The sequence below is a fragment of the Athene cunicularia genome, assembly GCF_003259725.1.
Source record: "Athene cunicularia isolate RWA chromosome 2 unlocalized genomic scaffold, athCun1 chr2_part1, whole genome shotgun sequence".
NCBI lineage: Eukaryota > Metazoa > Chordata > Aves > Strigiformes > Strigidae > Athene > Athene cunicularia.
The window spans coordinates 64,218,302-64,235,179 of NW_020799095.1; the positions used below are offsets into that span (position 1 = coordinate 64,218,302).

General features: G+C 39.1%; 1 protein-coding gene across 1 annotated transcript; it reads right to left on the reverse strand.

Annotated features, from left to right (window-relative positions):
• Positions 1-7,663: 7,663 nt before the first annotated feature.
• Positions 7,664-15,136, reverse strand: LOC113476919 (ovalbumin-like). The gene is made up of 8 exons (XM_026842923.1): positions 14,889-15,136; positions 13,052-13,236; positions 12,400-12,450; positions 11,681-11,809; positions 10,893-11,010; positions 9,537-9,679; positions 9,204-9,359; positions 7,664-8,177 (listed from the first exon to the last, which is right to left on the reverse strand). The coding sequence occupies exons 2-8, from the start codon at positions 13,217-13,219 to the stop codon at positions 7,785-7,787; spliced, it is 1,158 nt and encodes a 385-aa protein (XP_026698724.1). The 5' UTR covers positions 13,220-13,236; positions 14,889-15,136; the 3' UTR covers positions 7,664-7,784.
• Between the last annotated feature and the right edge of the window lie 1,742 nt (positions 15,137-16,878).

The following is a 16,878-nucleotide window of genomic DNA, read 5'->3' on the forward strand; positions in this document are numbered from 1 at the left end:
GTGAATTTATAGTGTGTCTGGCCAGTTCTGCAAAGGTACTTATGACTCATGCCTGTGCAATTTATTATGTCCTGGAAGCCTCATCCCTGTGGAAGAACTGAATCATCTCAGAGTAGGATGTGAAGTGATGGTGAGAATGATACCATACATGAACCTTACAAAACTGACTGCAGAAGTATTTCTATAAACACTTTTGTGGCAACAGGCTAGTAACAACTTGAACCCATACTACTTTAAACAACCCTTCTTTTGCGGTTTGGAGGGTTTTAAAAAAAAAGGCAGTTGTTGACGTACTTCTTTTACGATTCATCTAATAGAAATTATTTTTGAAGAACAGACAGACAGAGAAAAGGCAGTGACTTCTTATGTGTGAGATTTTCTATTGTCCATTTCCTACTGAGAAAGTATTTGTCACTCATAGTGAGTTTCTGTTTTAGAAAAATGTTTTTTTGTTAATGTTGAAGGATTCTACAACCAGGGAAATGTTGTCACCGTGAGATAGAGAATGTTGAGAGACAGGTACCAGACTCTTGCTTTTATTATCAGCAGTGACATTACTACAACCTGGTGTGAGTCTTAGACAGTTTTTCTTCTGTTTCTGTTTCCCCACCCTAATCTGAAAGCTGCGGTTTGACCAATCTAGCACTTCAGAGATCTAGTGTTTATTTTCTATTCCAAAAATGGATATCCTGTCAAATGCTCTTTTTCTTCTTGTCTTGGCTACTAAAATACCTCCTTCCCCGATTTTCCTTGCAGTTATGCTGTCCCTTTCTCTGTTGTCCTTTTTGTAGCTGTCCATCCCCACCCTGGCCCCTAACTGAAACACCCTGTGTAATCCTCCCCTTGCCCTTTATTTCATTCTTTACCTGTCTGCACTGTTAATACCACCTTGAAAACCTGGATAGGAGCTGTTTGTCTCTCCAGAGCTGCCTCCTTGACTAAGCAAGACTCACTCAGAAGCTCTATCTCCTTGGCATAGACTGCCTTCTGAGAGCTTTCTTCTGGCCTGTTGTCTATGAGCATACATTTAACATGGATTTACATTGTAGGCCAGTGGCTGGCACAGAGGATCCTGTAATGAGGAAGGAGCCACAGGAGTATCTGCAAAATTTGGTGTAGGGCATAGGAGGGTGCAACTCAAAGGGTCCCTTGCCAATGGTGAACCTTCTGCATCAATATAATCTGGGAACTGAAAGCTTTATGAAAGTTGCTTTCCTACCTATGCAAACTGCAGGACTTCCATCAGAAGGTGTTTTCCTGGCCCTCCGGTCCCTTGAAATTGTAGCTACACAAAGCCAGCATAGTGTGACTTGTAATTAGATGCATGTTACATTTTCCAGAGAGCAGCATAGTGTAGGAGAGGTGTTCACTGCAGAATTAATTGCTTCCATTGCGCCTGGGAAAGTTTTAATCTGTTTACATTGGTCTTAAGTGATTTCCAAAACCTAAATGATTTGCGTAATCTTTGCAAATTTAGCCATCTTGTTGAATGAGTGATAGATACACTGGATACACTTCATCCCTTAAAGCAATTGCTGTGGATTTTCTGGTTTCAAAGCAGGGGTGAATTTAATTTGCTAACTTGTAATACTGCTTGCTGCTTTACAAGAAGTGTCTAAGGTGTTCTGTTTATTCAGAAATGCTGAGTTAGACTGAATGAGAGGCTTGTGCCTTTGTACAAGGTTTTAAAGCTACCTTTATAAAACACCTCTTGAAAGGCATGGCTGGTCATTAGCAAAAAAAAAAAAAAAAAAGCCTAACAAGTAACTAAAATTATACTTGTCTCAAAAGCAACATATGCTAAATCAATGTGATGGATTGATAACGTTTTCCAATGTGCTTTTAAATTAGATCCAGCAGAGGACACGGCTCAACGGGTGGTACTACTGCTGACTCAGTAGCACCGGTACTCTCACTCCCACACTATACTAAGTCAATACAGCAGCACACTAAAAGACTTATATTTATATTAATAGTATCCTTCCTGTGGGAAGTAAACCCATGGGCTCTTTCACTGTAGTCATCCATGTTTCCATTTGGTCAGGACAAATACTGGCAGCACATCAGAGCCCTGGCCATATCTCAGCTATATAATACATTTCATTTTCCTCCAGTTTCAATGTAACTTAGCACAAGTCATTGTGAATTTTCTACACAGTATGTTGCTCTGTTCATTAGCACCTGGGTTCAGGAGTAGGTGAAATCCTTGATATCTAAACAGAACATTATAAAATGCTCTATAAAGGTTCTTGAGGGTCTTGAGAGAAAGACTTTCTGTTACAGAAAAAGATGATAGCTTCTGTTTTCACATAGTATTTTAGGATACAGCTTTCCATGGCTGGTTTTCATATTCATTGGTAGCTTAGTTTAGCTATGAACTCTATAATTCATGGAAATCCAATTTAATTAACATGTTCTATATTTCAGGTAAATCAAAAGAAAAAATGATATTTTAAAGAAAGCTGTTCAGTTTCCCTGACAGTTTCAAATACTTTTTTTTTTTTTTTTTTTTTTTTTTTTTTTTTTTACCACTATGAGCACTGTTTATTTTCCTAGAAAGGAAGAATTTCTGGTTCCATCAGCAGAACACTGGTCAGATTTTTGACTCAGCCAGAGCAGGCCAGTAGACTTCAAACATGAAGGGATTTTAAATGTCCCCAGACCTTTAAAAGGACTTCAGGAGGTACAAGGAGCATGGGAAGGAAAAGGGGTTTGAGATCTGAGAATATTTTAATCCCTTCAGAGGTCTGTTGAAATGTTTTTTTAAATCTCTGTGTGATTTAAAGTTAAAAATTCTAAGTAGGACAGGGACACAGAAACTGAGATAATAGTAAGATATTGCTTAGTGAGCAATAAGTGAGATAATGCTGAATGACTAGATAGATGAACTTTTCTGTGCTAAGGATGACTCTTCTGGGTAATGCCTCTTCATAGTGTACTTCAGAGCTAGCATCAGCTTTTCGTAACTTTGTCAACTTAAAAATAAAAGGTATATGCATCACCTAGACTGGCTATAACAGATTTTGATTTGTGCTGTAACAGATTTTTATCTGTAGGATAAGTTTGTATCATCCTGAAATCTCAAATAGTTTTTAAGTGTAAGAGAGATTACTTGAGTATCTTTTTTCCCTTTAAAACTTTGGTTGAGAATACACGTGTCTTTATTTTGAAACAGAGTAGATAGCTATCTGTTGTGTACGTCCTACGAGTAAGTTTGCAAGCCTTCCCTTGCCAAGCGATCCTTGCTGACATACTCTAACATTATTTAAAATCTTACGAGTTCCCAGAGGGTGTGGTGAGGTTCCTGTATAAATATTACTGAGGCATTTTGCTCCACACCTGCAGAAAGCAAAGGTGTGGTGAAGTCTGACAGTACTGGCACAATTCATTATACTTTACTATTACTTCTACATGCTTTGGCTTAGACACTGTAATTAATAAAGGTAGTGTTTGTCCTGAGAAATTCAGCTCTGTTAAGAAACGCAACACTTCTGAGAAAGGATTGATCTCTATATCTGAAGAGAGATAATTTATCTGTTAATGAGTATGCACACTATTTTCACATATGCAAGGGTGCAGTTTTCCTTTGAGTGACTCAGGCTGTGAGCATTTTAAAAATATCCCGGGTAGCAGTTAACATCAAAAATATGAAGAGTGGCCTGAATTTCTCAATCATGATACACAGTATTGCATTATGAGTAATGACATATGTGCAGCTTCTATGCACTTTAGCCGAAACTTGTCATTTTGCTGAAGATATCTCTCAAAGGGTGTAACTGTACGTCAACTGTACGACTACTGAATTAGAAAGCTGATCCCTGCTTTGTATTAATGGGCGTTTCCCAGGCTGCAGTGATATGATGCAAAATGTGCCATGCTGTGGGATTAAGAAGGTGAATATCAAGTCAATGTATCTTCAAAACACATTTCTAAACAAGAATGCATCCTAAATAAGAGCCCTGTGCTGGTGTACAAGGTATAGAGAAAGGGCTCTTTTTTAAGAAACCCATTTAAGCATTCACTATTTTTTCACACAGCTCGACTGCAAATATTTTTGCCTGGTGGAATGACCAGGAGTTTCACAAGGCAGCTGGCATTTTCAGAAGTTTCATTGGAATAATTTCCCTGATACTGACTTGTGAAAGTGTACAGGAAATCTTAGCTATTTACTGATCTGCTTGGCACCTGCTGGCCCTTCGTAGTTTCACTCTTTTTAGGCTACCCTTGGGTCTGCTCTGAACTACCTGGTTAAATTCACATACAAAGGCAGTAAGCCTTTTTCCTGGAAGAGAGTAACCCCAAAAAGGTCTCTTGGAGTGGCATTTCCCCCTAGACTTACAAGGACCTTGGGTGAGCTGGAATGTTGTTAGTATCATTTGAACATGTCTTACCAATGACTTTGCCATGGCAAGATTCTTCCATCTTTCAATCTCTCATGTTCTCTGCCTGTTGCACAAAGGATCATAAGATGTCATAATACTTCTCACGGTCCTACTGTGTCTGTTAAGTGTTGTTGTTATATGTGTCTGTATTCAATTTATGTTCTTTTTTTCTCCTCAGCGCTGGGGGGGAAGGGGGGAGTGAGCAGCTGTGTGGTGCTCAGTTGACCTCTGAGCTCAAAACAAAACAGATGGCAGAACATTAAAAGCCTCTTATAATGGGTCCTAAAGCTGTGAGTCTAAGCTCTCTTCCATACGTGTGCTGAAGGAAATACTGGGGGTAAAAGAGAGGGTAATCCACTTGTACTTCATGACACAGCAGAGGGCCAAAGTCTCTGGGACATGGTGCTGACTATCTTGCTGCTTTGGGGATGGAGAGAATAAACTGTGGCCTCCTCTGTTGGCACAAAGGAGAGGACTTGTTCCATGCTGGGTGATGGAGGTCTGATATCTGTCACCCAAGCTGGGGCTACATCCAGGCCTGTCCTTTAGAGGCCTGTCCTTTAGCTGCCTGTTATTACAGAAGCTACAGTGCCTTGGGTTTTTAGCTATTAGACACATATTTCTCTGTCTGAGATTTGAGGACTCCAACATCCATTTCTTAGTGGGTGTGTGATTTGCCAAGTCCCGGAATGATTACAAAGTTTTCAGTCTCTGAAAACATAGAACTAAGAATGCATGCGTTTGTTTGGGTTTTTTTTTCATCCGTGTATTAGAGATGGATGGACTGCACAGCTGGTTAAAGAAGTGACGACTAAGGACAAGAATATGACTTCTCATTGATGTGCTGGCAAGAGAAGTCAGGAGAAATCAGGAGGCAGCACTGAATCTATCTGTCTGCATATGGGAGCATCTTCCATTTGTGAAGAAGTATGTTTTAACTGATAAGAACTACAACAGCATATAAATAGTGCAGTTTTAGAACAAATCTGCTGAAAATTAAGCGTCCTGAGGATTTTAGATGTCCTATTTCCATGACCTGATCAACAGAAACTCCAGGACAATAGTAAACATATTGCTAACCCTCTTGCAATAAATTCCCCTATTTGTTATCTCCTCACCAGGAATTGATTAAGATACAGGAAAGTGAAGGAAAATATTTGAACTATTTATACACCACTGAAGGTGGTGTCATGTTATCTTTCTTCTTTTTCAAGATCATGTTTGCTGCCAGCAAGTTATGCCTTCTAGGTCCTGCCAAAGAATGTGTTATCCTTGGGGATGGGGGAAGCCAAAACAGGTAGAACAAGCAAAATACTGTGCACTGAAACTGAAAAAACATTCCACCACAGACCACTCAGCACTGGTGTCATGCTGTGCATACTGGGGTCAGGAAAGAGCATAGCTTTCCTGCAGTAACTTCATTCCCCAAAACCTTTCTCTTTCACTCTTCTAGTATTTCTCCATGACAGTTTCTCACAGGTCTGTTTCCTTTCTTGCTTCAGTGACAAAGAGAAGAAAAATTCATTCCAGAGAGAAACTATAACTTGTCATAGACATTGCTTCTCTTAGAAGGTTTATTCTCTTTAGTTACAAAATAAGAACCTATAAGGCTTTATGAACACACCACAAAGATAACAAGAAAAGTCCTTCCTATTTCCCATTCCCATGTGTTCTCTGAGGCAATTTTGTGTCTCAGTGGGATGTAGATTCTGCACGTATCCAGCTGCCTTCCAAACTGCTTATCAACTCCTGCTTCAGAGAGACTGGCTGAATCATGGTTTGCGCTAGAAGCGTTATATCTGACTAGTTTGAGTTGAATGCATGAAGGATTATGGGTCATGCTGTCCTTTCCTAGCAGAAAATTGGTCTCAATATTGTATTTAGTCCAGAGTTAGGACAGATGGTCATTCCTTATCTCTCTGTAAGCAATGAAGCAACTCTGATAAAAGAATCATAGAATATCTCAAATTGGAAGGGATCCATAAAGTTCATCAAGTCCAACTCCCTGTTCCTCGCAGGACTACCTAAAACTAAACCATATAACTAAGAGCATTGCCCAGATGCTCCTTGAACTCTGACAGGCTGGGTGCCGTGACCAGTTCCCTGGGGTCGCTGTTCCAGTGACCAACCACCCTCTCAGTGAAGAACCTCTTCCTAGTGTCCAGTCTGAACTTCCCCTGATGCAGCTTCACTCCATCTCCTCGTGTCCTATCACTGCTCTCCAGAGAGAGGACATCAGCACCTCCTGCTCCACTACCTCCTTGAGGAAGTTGTAGACTGCGGTGAGATCCCCCCTCAGCCTCCTCTTCTCCAAGCTGAACAAGCCAAGTGACCTCAGCTGCTCCTCGTAAGTCTTGCTTGTGAAACCTTTCACCATCTTGGTTGCCCTCCTCTGGACACACTCTAACAGTGTGATGTCCTTCTTATATTAAGGCGCCCAAAACTGCAGACAGTCTCACCAGTGGGGTGTAGAGTGAGGCAGTCACCTCCCTCGACCGGCTAGCTGTGCTGTGCTTGATGCACCCCAGGACACAGCCCTGGCCCTTGTGGCTGCCAGGGCACACTGTTGTCTCATATTCAGCTTGCCATCAACCCAACCCCCCAGATGTCTTTCTGCAGGGCTGCTCTCCAGCCTCTCATCCCCCAATTTGTATGTATAACTAGGATTACCCTATCCAGGGTGGACTTGAAATACTCCAGATGAAATTCATTTGCTTAAACATGTTTTTATTATGATTAAAGGAGCAAAAGAGTACAACCACAAGACCCATTACATATGAATACATTGAAAAGAATTTGAACAGTAACATGCCATAATTGGTCATGACAATTGAGCCCAAAATATTTAAGGAGAAATATGAATTATAAGATTTCTATAATGCATGTTCACAAAGTGAGGAAGAGCCTTGCAGTATCAGAAGCACAAAGAAAAAGCAATTGCCTTGTCAGAGTAGGAATAGTTGGTGACAGTTTTGAGTTTAATGTGGAGCTTTTGAGTGACTAATTCCAAAGGGGTCACCACATACTTTGGCCATAGAGAAACCTGGCTTAATTAAAAGTCTGCATTTTTTTTCCATAAAACTTCTGGTGGTAAATGGGGTTGTGTTTTTTCAGTGTGATGATTCAGCACTATTAATAACTTGCACCAGGAACATTTCTGTTCACGCTCATGCTTTCTTCATCTATGACTAAATAATATTACTCTGCAGAAAGGAAAGGCAAAGGGCCTCTGTTTCCATGGCATGATTTCTCTCACTTAACCTTTTTTTTTTTTTTTAAAAAAAGCTTTCTGGTTTTAGAAATTATGGATGAAAGAGAGAGTATGCATTTCTTTTTACCCCTGATACTACAGTGCTCTGGGTCTTGCTGTGAGGGACAGAAATTCTTTCAGCTTTCTTCTCTTTAAGGGGAGACACATCTACCAAAGAAGAGGATGATGTTGGCTGGGTTGTGCTTGATCAGGAAGAGGAAAGGGTGATCAACCCTAAACTCTGAGACGCTTGTAGCCTCCATCCCAGCTTCTGCTGAGCCTACCACCTCACTGCCTGCTTCATAGATTTCCACAAATGCCTCATGGATGGCTTCAGACATCTTCAGGCTCTCCGCTGAAGAGATGCCAGACAGATTGGCTGAAGGGCTGAACAGGTCGGTCATACCCAGGGCCATTAAAACAGATGTGAGGTTATATTTTTCCTCTATCTTCATGCGGGGGAGGTACACTTTAGTTTTCCTCTCTTCCATTATACTAGGACTGGTCCACTCAATGAGTTTTTCAAAGGTGATTGCCGTCTCAAGCTGCAAGGAGACAAGTAAATGAGATCTCTAGGATGAGAGCACATCTTACTTTGTGGCAATGCAGTACTAGCGGTACTGGCATGGCATTTTTTCTAGGTATATACAGATTGCTGTATCTAGGAAAGGAAAGCAAACTATGACTCTTTCTTCTCTGCTCTGTCCTACTTTCTATTTCTTCAATAGGTGCACTGCCAATTAATTTTCTTAATGAGATGGCTACTCAGCAAATTTCACCTAAAGTGCTTCCTTATTTATCTTCTTTGCTTGGGAAATGTATTGCAAAAATCATTCCGTGCTTTTGAATTTTAAGCTCTATCTACATTTAAGACCTGCAAGTAACCAGGTGTTATTAGTTACTACCGAGGATATTTAGCTGTGTTCAAATACCTCTTCATTTTTATAATTTAGATTCTTTGAGTTAGTGTACAAACATTTCAATGAACTCTCATTTGTTACATAACTTTTCCTGTTCAGACTAAATACAGTCCTGCTAATGACACTATTCCATGCCTGTATTCTGTTCATATCAACAATAGCATGCCATGCACATCTTATTTTCTGAAATTGCTTGATCCATTCCAGTACCTCTTATATTCAAATAAGTTTTAGATAGTTAAAATTTTGAAGGTATGAAAAAAGCATGTTAAGCACTGCCAAACCAAACAATAATTACAAATAGTAAAGCTAACATGAACTTCCCAGGAACCTCATCAGTGTGCAAGAATGGAGATACAAAACCTTTGAAGTTCAAGCTGCTGGAGTAACAGCTGCTTAGCTGAGAAGAATCTGTTCTGCAGTGATCAATATTTAACCCACTAAAGCAGTTCCTTAAACAATTCATGCTCAGCACAAACTATTGCAGGACTATTGAGACAGCTGCATGCTTCTATGCAACAATCCCATGTTGTCAGTGTTCAGATCTGTGCTGGTGAAGTGTTTTAGGATAACTTTATTGTGAAGGGCTTTGCAGCACCTAAATTTCACGGTGTTTATGGTTTTTCTGAAACCTAACTGCCAGGGCCATACCTGCTCCAAGCCAGAGACATCATCAGGCAACACGATTAACATGCTCAGCTCCCCACTGGCATATGGAAGTTCCAGGATCTTAATTTTCTCAGAAGCTATCACTGCCACTTTGAATGAACCAATCTGATACATCATCTGCACAGGTTTGCTTTCTTGCTGCAAAACCAAATAAGATAATATAGTTTTCATAAAGATTATTCTTAGAGTGTAGAAATATCTACTTATGGTTAAAACTACTGACTGCTCTTGTTCAGGAAGATTGTATAATAACTTGTCTACTCTCCTCATAAACTCTAGAAGATGACACCTTTAGGGTGATATATGCTCAGGTACCTCAGTTATTCTGAAAGGCACTTCCTGGGTGTCTTCATCCTTAAATGCTTTTTCCCAGATTCCTTTGAAGTAAATGGCATTGACAAGGACCATTTCAGTCTGGGGATCCACAGAGCTCGGCTGAAGTATATCTTTGATCATTCCTTTAAGAATGTGTAAAAAAAGAGAACACATGTATATAACACATCTGTGTATAACACGTCTTGACAATCACGTTAAATGAAGGGTATCACATTTGTGAGAAGGGGGGTGTAGGGCAGGAACACTGTTTCAGTTCTGCAGCTGTAATCTTGCACTTCTGAGGTTGATTTGTTCACTCCTGTTTGTAATAGCTGTTGTTTCTTTCACTGTAAAGAATTATAATGAGTGATATAAGACCTGGAGATTTACTTGTTACTAAGTGAGTAAACCTGTATATTTTGTGACAATAGGAAGAACCATTGGAACCTTTTATCCCAAGATGGTCTCCGACACAAATGGTAAACATAAATAATTCTTGCTTCAAATCAAAGTTGAAAGGAGATGTCTATATAAAGAAGACAGCAGGAAAGGAAACCAGTTTACCCTGCTTTCTTCTACTGTGTTCTTTTTTGTTCTGTAGTTCTCATGCACACATCAAGGTCCTCCCTTAGTCCTTTCCCACCAGTAGGCTAATCATGGCCTGGTTTTCTCCTTCAAATATGACACTACACCAGAGGTTGTGTGAGTGAATATTTTCATTTCCGTTAAAATTCAGCATCTTTTTTCTGTGTTTGCTCTTCAGGACATGTATTTCAAGCATGAGGGAAAAGAATGTTTTGAAGGGACCAGGAAGAGACTGGAAGAACAGAGGAACCACATGGGGATGCAGTAGAGTGATAATCCCAGCTGTGGTATACTTCTTTCTATGCATTTCATACACCATTCCTTAACTCTGTGGTTTTCCATTGCCCTTTACCTGTTAAGATTTCTCAAATACCTTATGAGTTCATGACCTACTCAACAGGCACACAACTCTGGGAAACTTGAGGGCAAACTGCACTGATCAAAGGATACCAGATTCTCAACATTAGCGTCAAACCACTTGTCAGTGTGTACAAAGCATATTCTAGTGCTGTCCCTTCCATCAGGGCTGGAAGTATTATATACCCACAATGGACCTACAGGTAGAGAGTCCTCTGAAACGGACATATCTGAGGAAAAAAAAAAATCATTAAATGATAATTCCACATCTGGGAACTGATTTGTTATCCAAGAGAAGGAAGAGAGGAAGAGGTTCTGGGTTTTTTTGTCTCCTGACTTAAGCATTCTTCATATGCTGTTCAAACATGGTGACAGAAGGGAAAATACCTGTGCTGATACTTGGCTTGTTCTTACCATTTGTCTGACTTTCAACCCAGGAATTGATGAGTTGTCTGGCTTGATCTGCAGCTGTTTGAAAGTTGATGCTTTCCAAGCCTCCTTTATAGAGTTCCTTCACACATTGTAAGTATTCCTGAAAAGGAAGAATATGTCATTTTCAGATGAGAATGTCAGCATTTTGTAAATGTGAAATGCAAAACTGAGATTAACAGATATGAATAGTCTGCTTATTAAGGCTAATCAGTAAGGCATGTTTCTAGTTCATAAGCATCTTAAGATTCATTGCTTCAAGCAAGAGTATGTGCTCAAATTTTAAAAAATATTTTCCAGAACTGAGTTTGATCTAAAAATGACATTCACTTCAGTTGAAGTACTTTTCATGTTGCCCACTTCTTAACTTTTTTATTTTGCAGTGGTATTTTCCTTTAATTTCAAACTGAATATGCCTTTTCAGTAGGAAAACTTGGAATACTTTTGAGAACCTGAAGTCTTTTTTCAGATTTATTTTACAAGTTGAGACAACAGTTGGAGTTAACTCTTGCTGCCAAAAGTTACCCTTATCAATTATACTTTGACATGATTGGATCATGATTGTACTTTGCACAGCTTTTTGGCTAGGCACATTTTTCTCAAGACTGTAAATAAAAAGTTAGGGCTGTGATAGAGAGAAGTTGTGAATCCTGTCTTCCATATGGAAGAAAATTTCTTCAGCAGAATCTAGACTTCTGACAGTGCTTTTGCATTGCAGAATGGTGCAACTTTGACATGGGAATACACTCCAATCAGATTTTAGAGCAACTCACCGGTAGGATTGGGTATGTCTCTTCAGCATAAAGTTTACTGGCAAAGCTGAGTGAGTAATTGTCACTTGGTTTGCTGATTTGGATGAGCATGTCTTTAAGTGAGGTGTGGACGCTTACAGATGTGCCGCACTGAATTGTTAGCATAAATACAAATAAAAAGATAGATGATGTTATTCTAGTTTTAGTACTTGGTAGGTTTTTCATGCTACATAAGAAGAGTAGAGTAGTTAAGACGCTTCTGCTTACAAAACTGTGGTTCATCCTGTATGTCTCGTTGCTATAACTACACTGATGTAGTAATTTTCTAATATATACAGTTCTATGCTGGTTTTCTACTGTAATTTCCTCATACCTCTTTCTGGAAGACTTAATCACCCACTACAGTAATCTAGCGCCAGCACATCAAGTAGGCTTTCCTCCATTCCCAACCAGTCCCATTTAACAAGCAACATCCAGCTACCTTGCCTAAGCATACAAATAACTATAATTACCCCTATTTTCCCAATATTATGGTGCTGAGTTTCATCTTATGCTTTTTCTGAGTTCTCTGTTACCTCCTTCTCTCTCTATTCTTATGAATGAAGTGTTCCCCCAACTGCAGGATGCAGAGCACTAGCTGCTCATTGGGGAGGGGTTGGAACTGCTGAGAGACTGCTTTATCTTCTAGATTTTGCTCCCAGGAGAAAGTGACAGAGAAGTAGATGAAATTATTGCCGTACCTGAGATTCAATAGACTCTCCAAATCCTGTGATTTTATCGAAGTGGACAACCTGTAATTAGAAATAACAGTAGTTGAAATAGAAGGTATGACAAAGAAAGGTTATACAACTAAGGTAATCACATGATGTTTGAAGTAAACCTATTGGCTAATTGAGAAACTGCATGACTCAAAAGTTGCAGTCCATCTGTACCATCTGTGAATAGCGGTGCCTACTGTTGATGGCTTCGATGATCTCTTTTTCTATTGAGCATCTAGAAATCAGCTCCCGTGTGTGTTATTAATAACTTTCTTCCAGGTAAGAAACCAGCCACTCTCTGTGAAGGAAGAGAGAGCTGTAGGAAACTCGTGTGAAACAGTTTACAGTCTGTAGACATGTTTTGGCTCTTTCCCTGGAGATTTTATCTACTTTCCTTACTCTAAACAATGGACCACTGAAATGTATGGACCACTGCAATAATTCTCTTTTGAGAGACCGCTAACAATGATAAAATTCAAATTTAAATCCAGTTTCAAGATTTCTGGCTGATGCATTTATTTAGCACTATGGGAGTTTGAGGTGGCTACAGCTTTTGATAAATTTGGATCCAGATTTTTTAGCCTCTGATTCTATTGAGCAGCAGGAAGGTTTAAATCCTTAACTGTAGCCTCACCTTTTCTATCTGAGCCCTGGTGTTTTCTCTTGCACCTAGGTAGACCATGGACAGAGCTGAAATGATGCTCAATGGGGAGTAGAAGATGTTCTCGTTGACATGCTGGACTTTCAGCTCCTTGAATACATCAAAACAAAACTCCGTGCTTGCTGTACTGATGGAGCCCATTGTGAAACCAGTATTGTCTAGAGCAAACAGTAGAAGTACAACAACAATGTAATGATAGAATACTGTACAAACACAGTGCAATACATATTAATAGTAGTTTTTAGGCAATGAAAAATAAGCAAGTAGCTTTGAAGCCATTCTATAGTAACATGCCTATTGCTGTGCTCACCTATCATGCATGTTAGAAATTCTGTATTCATACATCTTTTTATTTCTGCATTTGTATTCATTTGCCTTTTTGGCAGTACAGTTCCTCAGAGGTCTTAAATGTGTATGTGATTTCTGTTTACCTCTTCAAAGCAGTCGAACAACAATTGCCTGCACTTATTTTCATTCAGTGGAGGCTAGAATTCCTTGGTACTTTTTAGTACCTTTGATGAAAACAATGTCTTTGATGTACTTGGAAAATGTCGAAATTTAAAGTGTAAATTTCGGTAGTCTTGCTCTACGTTTGGACAGATATAAGTAAAAGCAGAGGCTGGCTGACTATTTTTATTCTGTAAAAATAAATAAATGCAGTAAAATGTCTATTTGTTGCACAGTACTTACTGTCAGTAGATCTTCAAATGCTTATATCTTTACCCTTGTTTTAGTAATGAAAGCATGGATAGGCAATATAATGTGTCTAAGGTCACTCAGTCTAGGAGAGAGACTGATGCACAACACTCATATTCCACCCTCCTGTGCTCTCAGATATAGCTTACTTTGCTTAAATATATCTATATATACTACACTATAACCTTTCTGACAAACTGAATTTTGTTAGTGACATTCAGATAGAATAGAAATGCAGACATGGTAAAATAGCAACATCTACCATAATACAGCACTGTTAAATGAATATTCCTTTGTAGCATAGACCAGTAGAAGCTTTATATTTTTTTCTGTCTGAGGCTGCTATAAAGTGCTGGACAGTGTAAGTCCTTGTGTAAGTCTTTGTGCTTATAAAAAGCACAACTTTTGAGATCACCATGAATCTAGTTTCCTTTCTGTGGTATATAGAAGTCATAAAAGTTCATTGTCTTTCAAAATCCATGCCCTTATACAGGCACTTAATGCTGGGATCTCAAGTTTGGAGTATTAAACTCAGCCAAGGTATTTAATGACCATGCTCATGACTATACACATACACTCGCATACACATTTCTCCCATTTTCCTTTATGAGTTCACATTTATAAATTATTGTAAAAATATGTCTGTACACCCACACACATTTTATCTTGTGTAGTGTTCACCAGCTGTATTTTCCAGGAATGCAACTGTTAAGAGAAATTTCACACTGAAGTAAACTTAGCAAATTCACTGAATGCCACAGTTTTGCCCTCAATGCACTCTGTTGGACCAGAGGTCAATCAAGCAGATTTATTCTTTGGCTGCCAAAATCAAACTTATAAGATGCCAAGTGAGAAGATAAGCTGCTCTGGAATAAAATAATGTTTTAAGCACAAAGAATAAACTTTTTAAAAGTCTCCTGAAAACAAATACTCAGGTTTTACACATAATAAAATAGTGTAGAATGCATACACACAGGTGAGAAGATTTGTAGGGAATATCATGTAAATATTTTGTCCTTAAAGATACCAAACACAACACAGTAATTGCTCTAAGATTAGGCATAAACAAGAAATAATATAGTGAGAAGGTAAATTTTCATGGAGAAATGCTTACCGTTCGAGCTTCAGCACCAAGGGCAATACAGCTTTCCAGCTGTATGTAGACAGACTGGCTCAGCCCCTGGGAATTTATACGGTCTGAATTGTGAACTACCCACTGCTGCCCTTCAGAAGTTTGACCTTTGACACCATAAAAATAATTTAATGAGATTAGGTCAGATTTTAGTTTCAGCGGATCCGGTTTTGATTGAAGGAAGAGCAAATATTAGTTTTTTATTCTGTATAACAAAGTGTTTTCCACCAGTACATCAGGACTGCTTGATTGGAGAAAAGACTGGAAAATAATGCTCACATTCCTTTAAGCCTCATTTGCAACTAGATACTGGGATGTTATTAAAAACAAAAAATGTGAAAACCTTAGTGATGGAAAACATAATCAGCAGTAATTAGTCAATCTGTCAATAATTAGTCAATCTGTTATTATTGTTGTAGTAACAGACTCTTCTTTCAATTGATCCTTTTTGAATGTACAAAATGCAGCTGAGCCATACTAAACAGAAGATAAGTGAGAACAGGACCCGGTCTATTATTCTACTAACAAAACTGGGGAAATAAAGAAAGGGGTGTGTGAGAAAACCAGCTGAGATGAAAGTCAAAAGCGGGCACATTTTCTCTGAAAAGCTGGGTTATTTAAAAAAGATCTTTTGATGGGTGTGCAGGTTTTATAGCAAACTATTTTATTCTCAGGGAGTAATAGCAAAACATAGCCCCAGACAAAGTAAAAAGTAGTAACTTCCAAATGTGTTTGTGGTATGCACTTGCAACATATCTCTCAGGTCTTCCATGGGTGGCCTGGCAGATGACAGAGGAACTGTGAAATGCAGCTGAAGGAGTGTTCATGGTCTGTGGGACAATCATAATATACAATAGCATATATATTTCAGTTATAAAAGCTATTGTTCTGTATAATAATAGAATAGACAAACAGTAAAGAAACCATTCTGACCTCTGTAAAGCACTATGTGATTTTTTTAAAAAAAAGGGAGGGGGGAAATCTCAAAGTTGGTATGACATAATACTTTAGAACATATATGGAGATGACTGTGATCTCTGTTAAGGAGAAGAGGTAGGCTCCAATAGTTCTGTCAAAAGTTTAGCCAGTGCAGTTTTCTTTGCCTCAGTCTGCTTCCTTTTGTGAAAATAAACGTGCCATACAAATCTACATTCTCCTTGACGAGTTGTTGTCACCAGGACAGTCTGAGGACTTAAGCAAGACAAGATTGTAGTGGAAGTGTTATTTTTTGTTAGATCTCTACTCCACAGCTATCAGCCAAGTGTTTTGGGTTAGGGTGGGTTTTTTGTTTTCCCACAAATTGTCTGACATTTACATATCTATACTTATGCACAGACTAATTCTTTTTATAAGTCAGGTCTGCTGCTTCTGTTTCAGCCTTTAAGAAAGCCTGAAAAGCTTGTCTGCTTTTTCTGATGATAAAAGTGCTTCTCAAAAAACATTATCCCTACCTATAGAATATTAATTACTATGTTGATGGAGAAAGTAAATGGAGAATGAGTCTCCCATGTGTGATGTTAACCAAAAATCCTCCACCATCTGGTCAATCAAACACCAGGAACGAGTTGTGCACCTGTATTCTACTTAGCTCTTCATATCCATTTGTTAATATATAGATTAATGTATACCAGGTGGTCCTGCCACACTGAAACATCCTGGTGAAATAACAAGGAAAAGAAGTTTTGCCTCTCACTGAGTCAAGGAACAGTTTACCAGCCAGCCAGATGCTGGAGAAGACATCCAGCCTCAAAGGGATGCTTCCAGATATTTTAAAGCATTAAGACAGTACTACCATAGCTGAGGAGAATGGCTGAAGATCTTCTTGAGTGGGAGGCAATAGGGAGGCAGTTTTAGTAGGAAAATTCCTATCTTTTTAGAAGCCTGGTCTGAGAGCATGTCACATGAATACAGCCAGGGGACTGAGCACTTCAGCTGGTGCCTCAACTCCTAGCTCACCCTCCCCTGCACTCAG

What these genes read in the sequence shown, in the direction of transcription:
- LOC113476919 (XM_026842923.1), bottom strand. Translation starts at nt 13,219, where the DNA reads ATGGGCTCCATCAGTACAGCAAGCACGGAGTTTTGTTTTGATGTATTC. An exon ending in GGTTGAAAGTCAGACAAATG is followed by an intron (nt 9,680 to 10,892) that starts GTAAGAACAAGC and finishes ACATTCTTAAAG; the next exon opens with GAATGATCAAAGATATACTT. An exon ending in ATGTCTCTGGCTTGGAGCAG is followed by an intron (nt 8,178 to 9,203) that starts GTATGGCCCTGG and finishes GTCTCCTTGCAG; the next exon opens with CTTGAGACGGCAATCACCTT.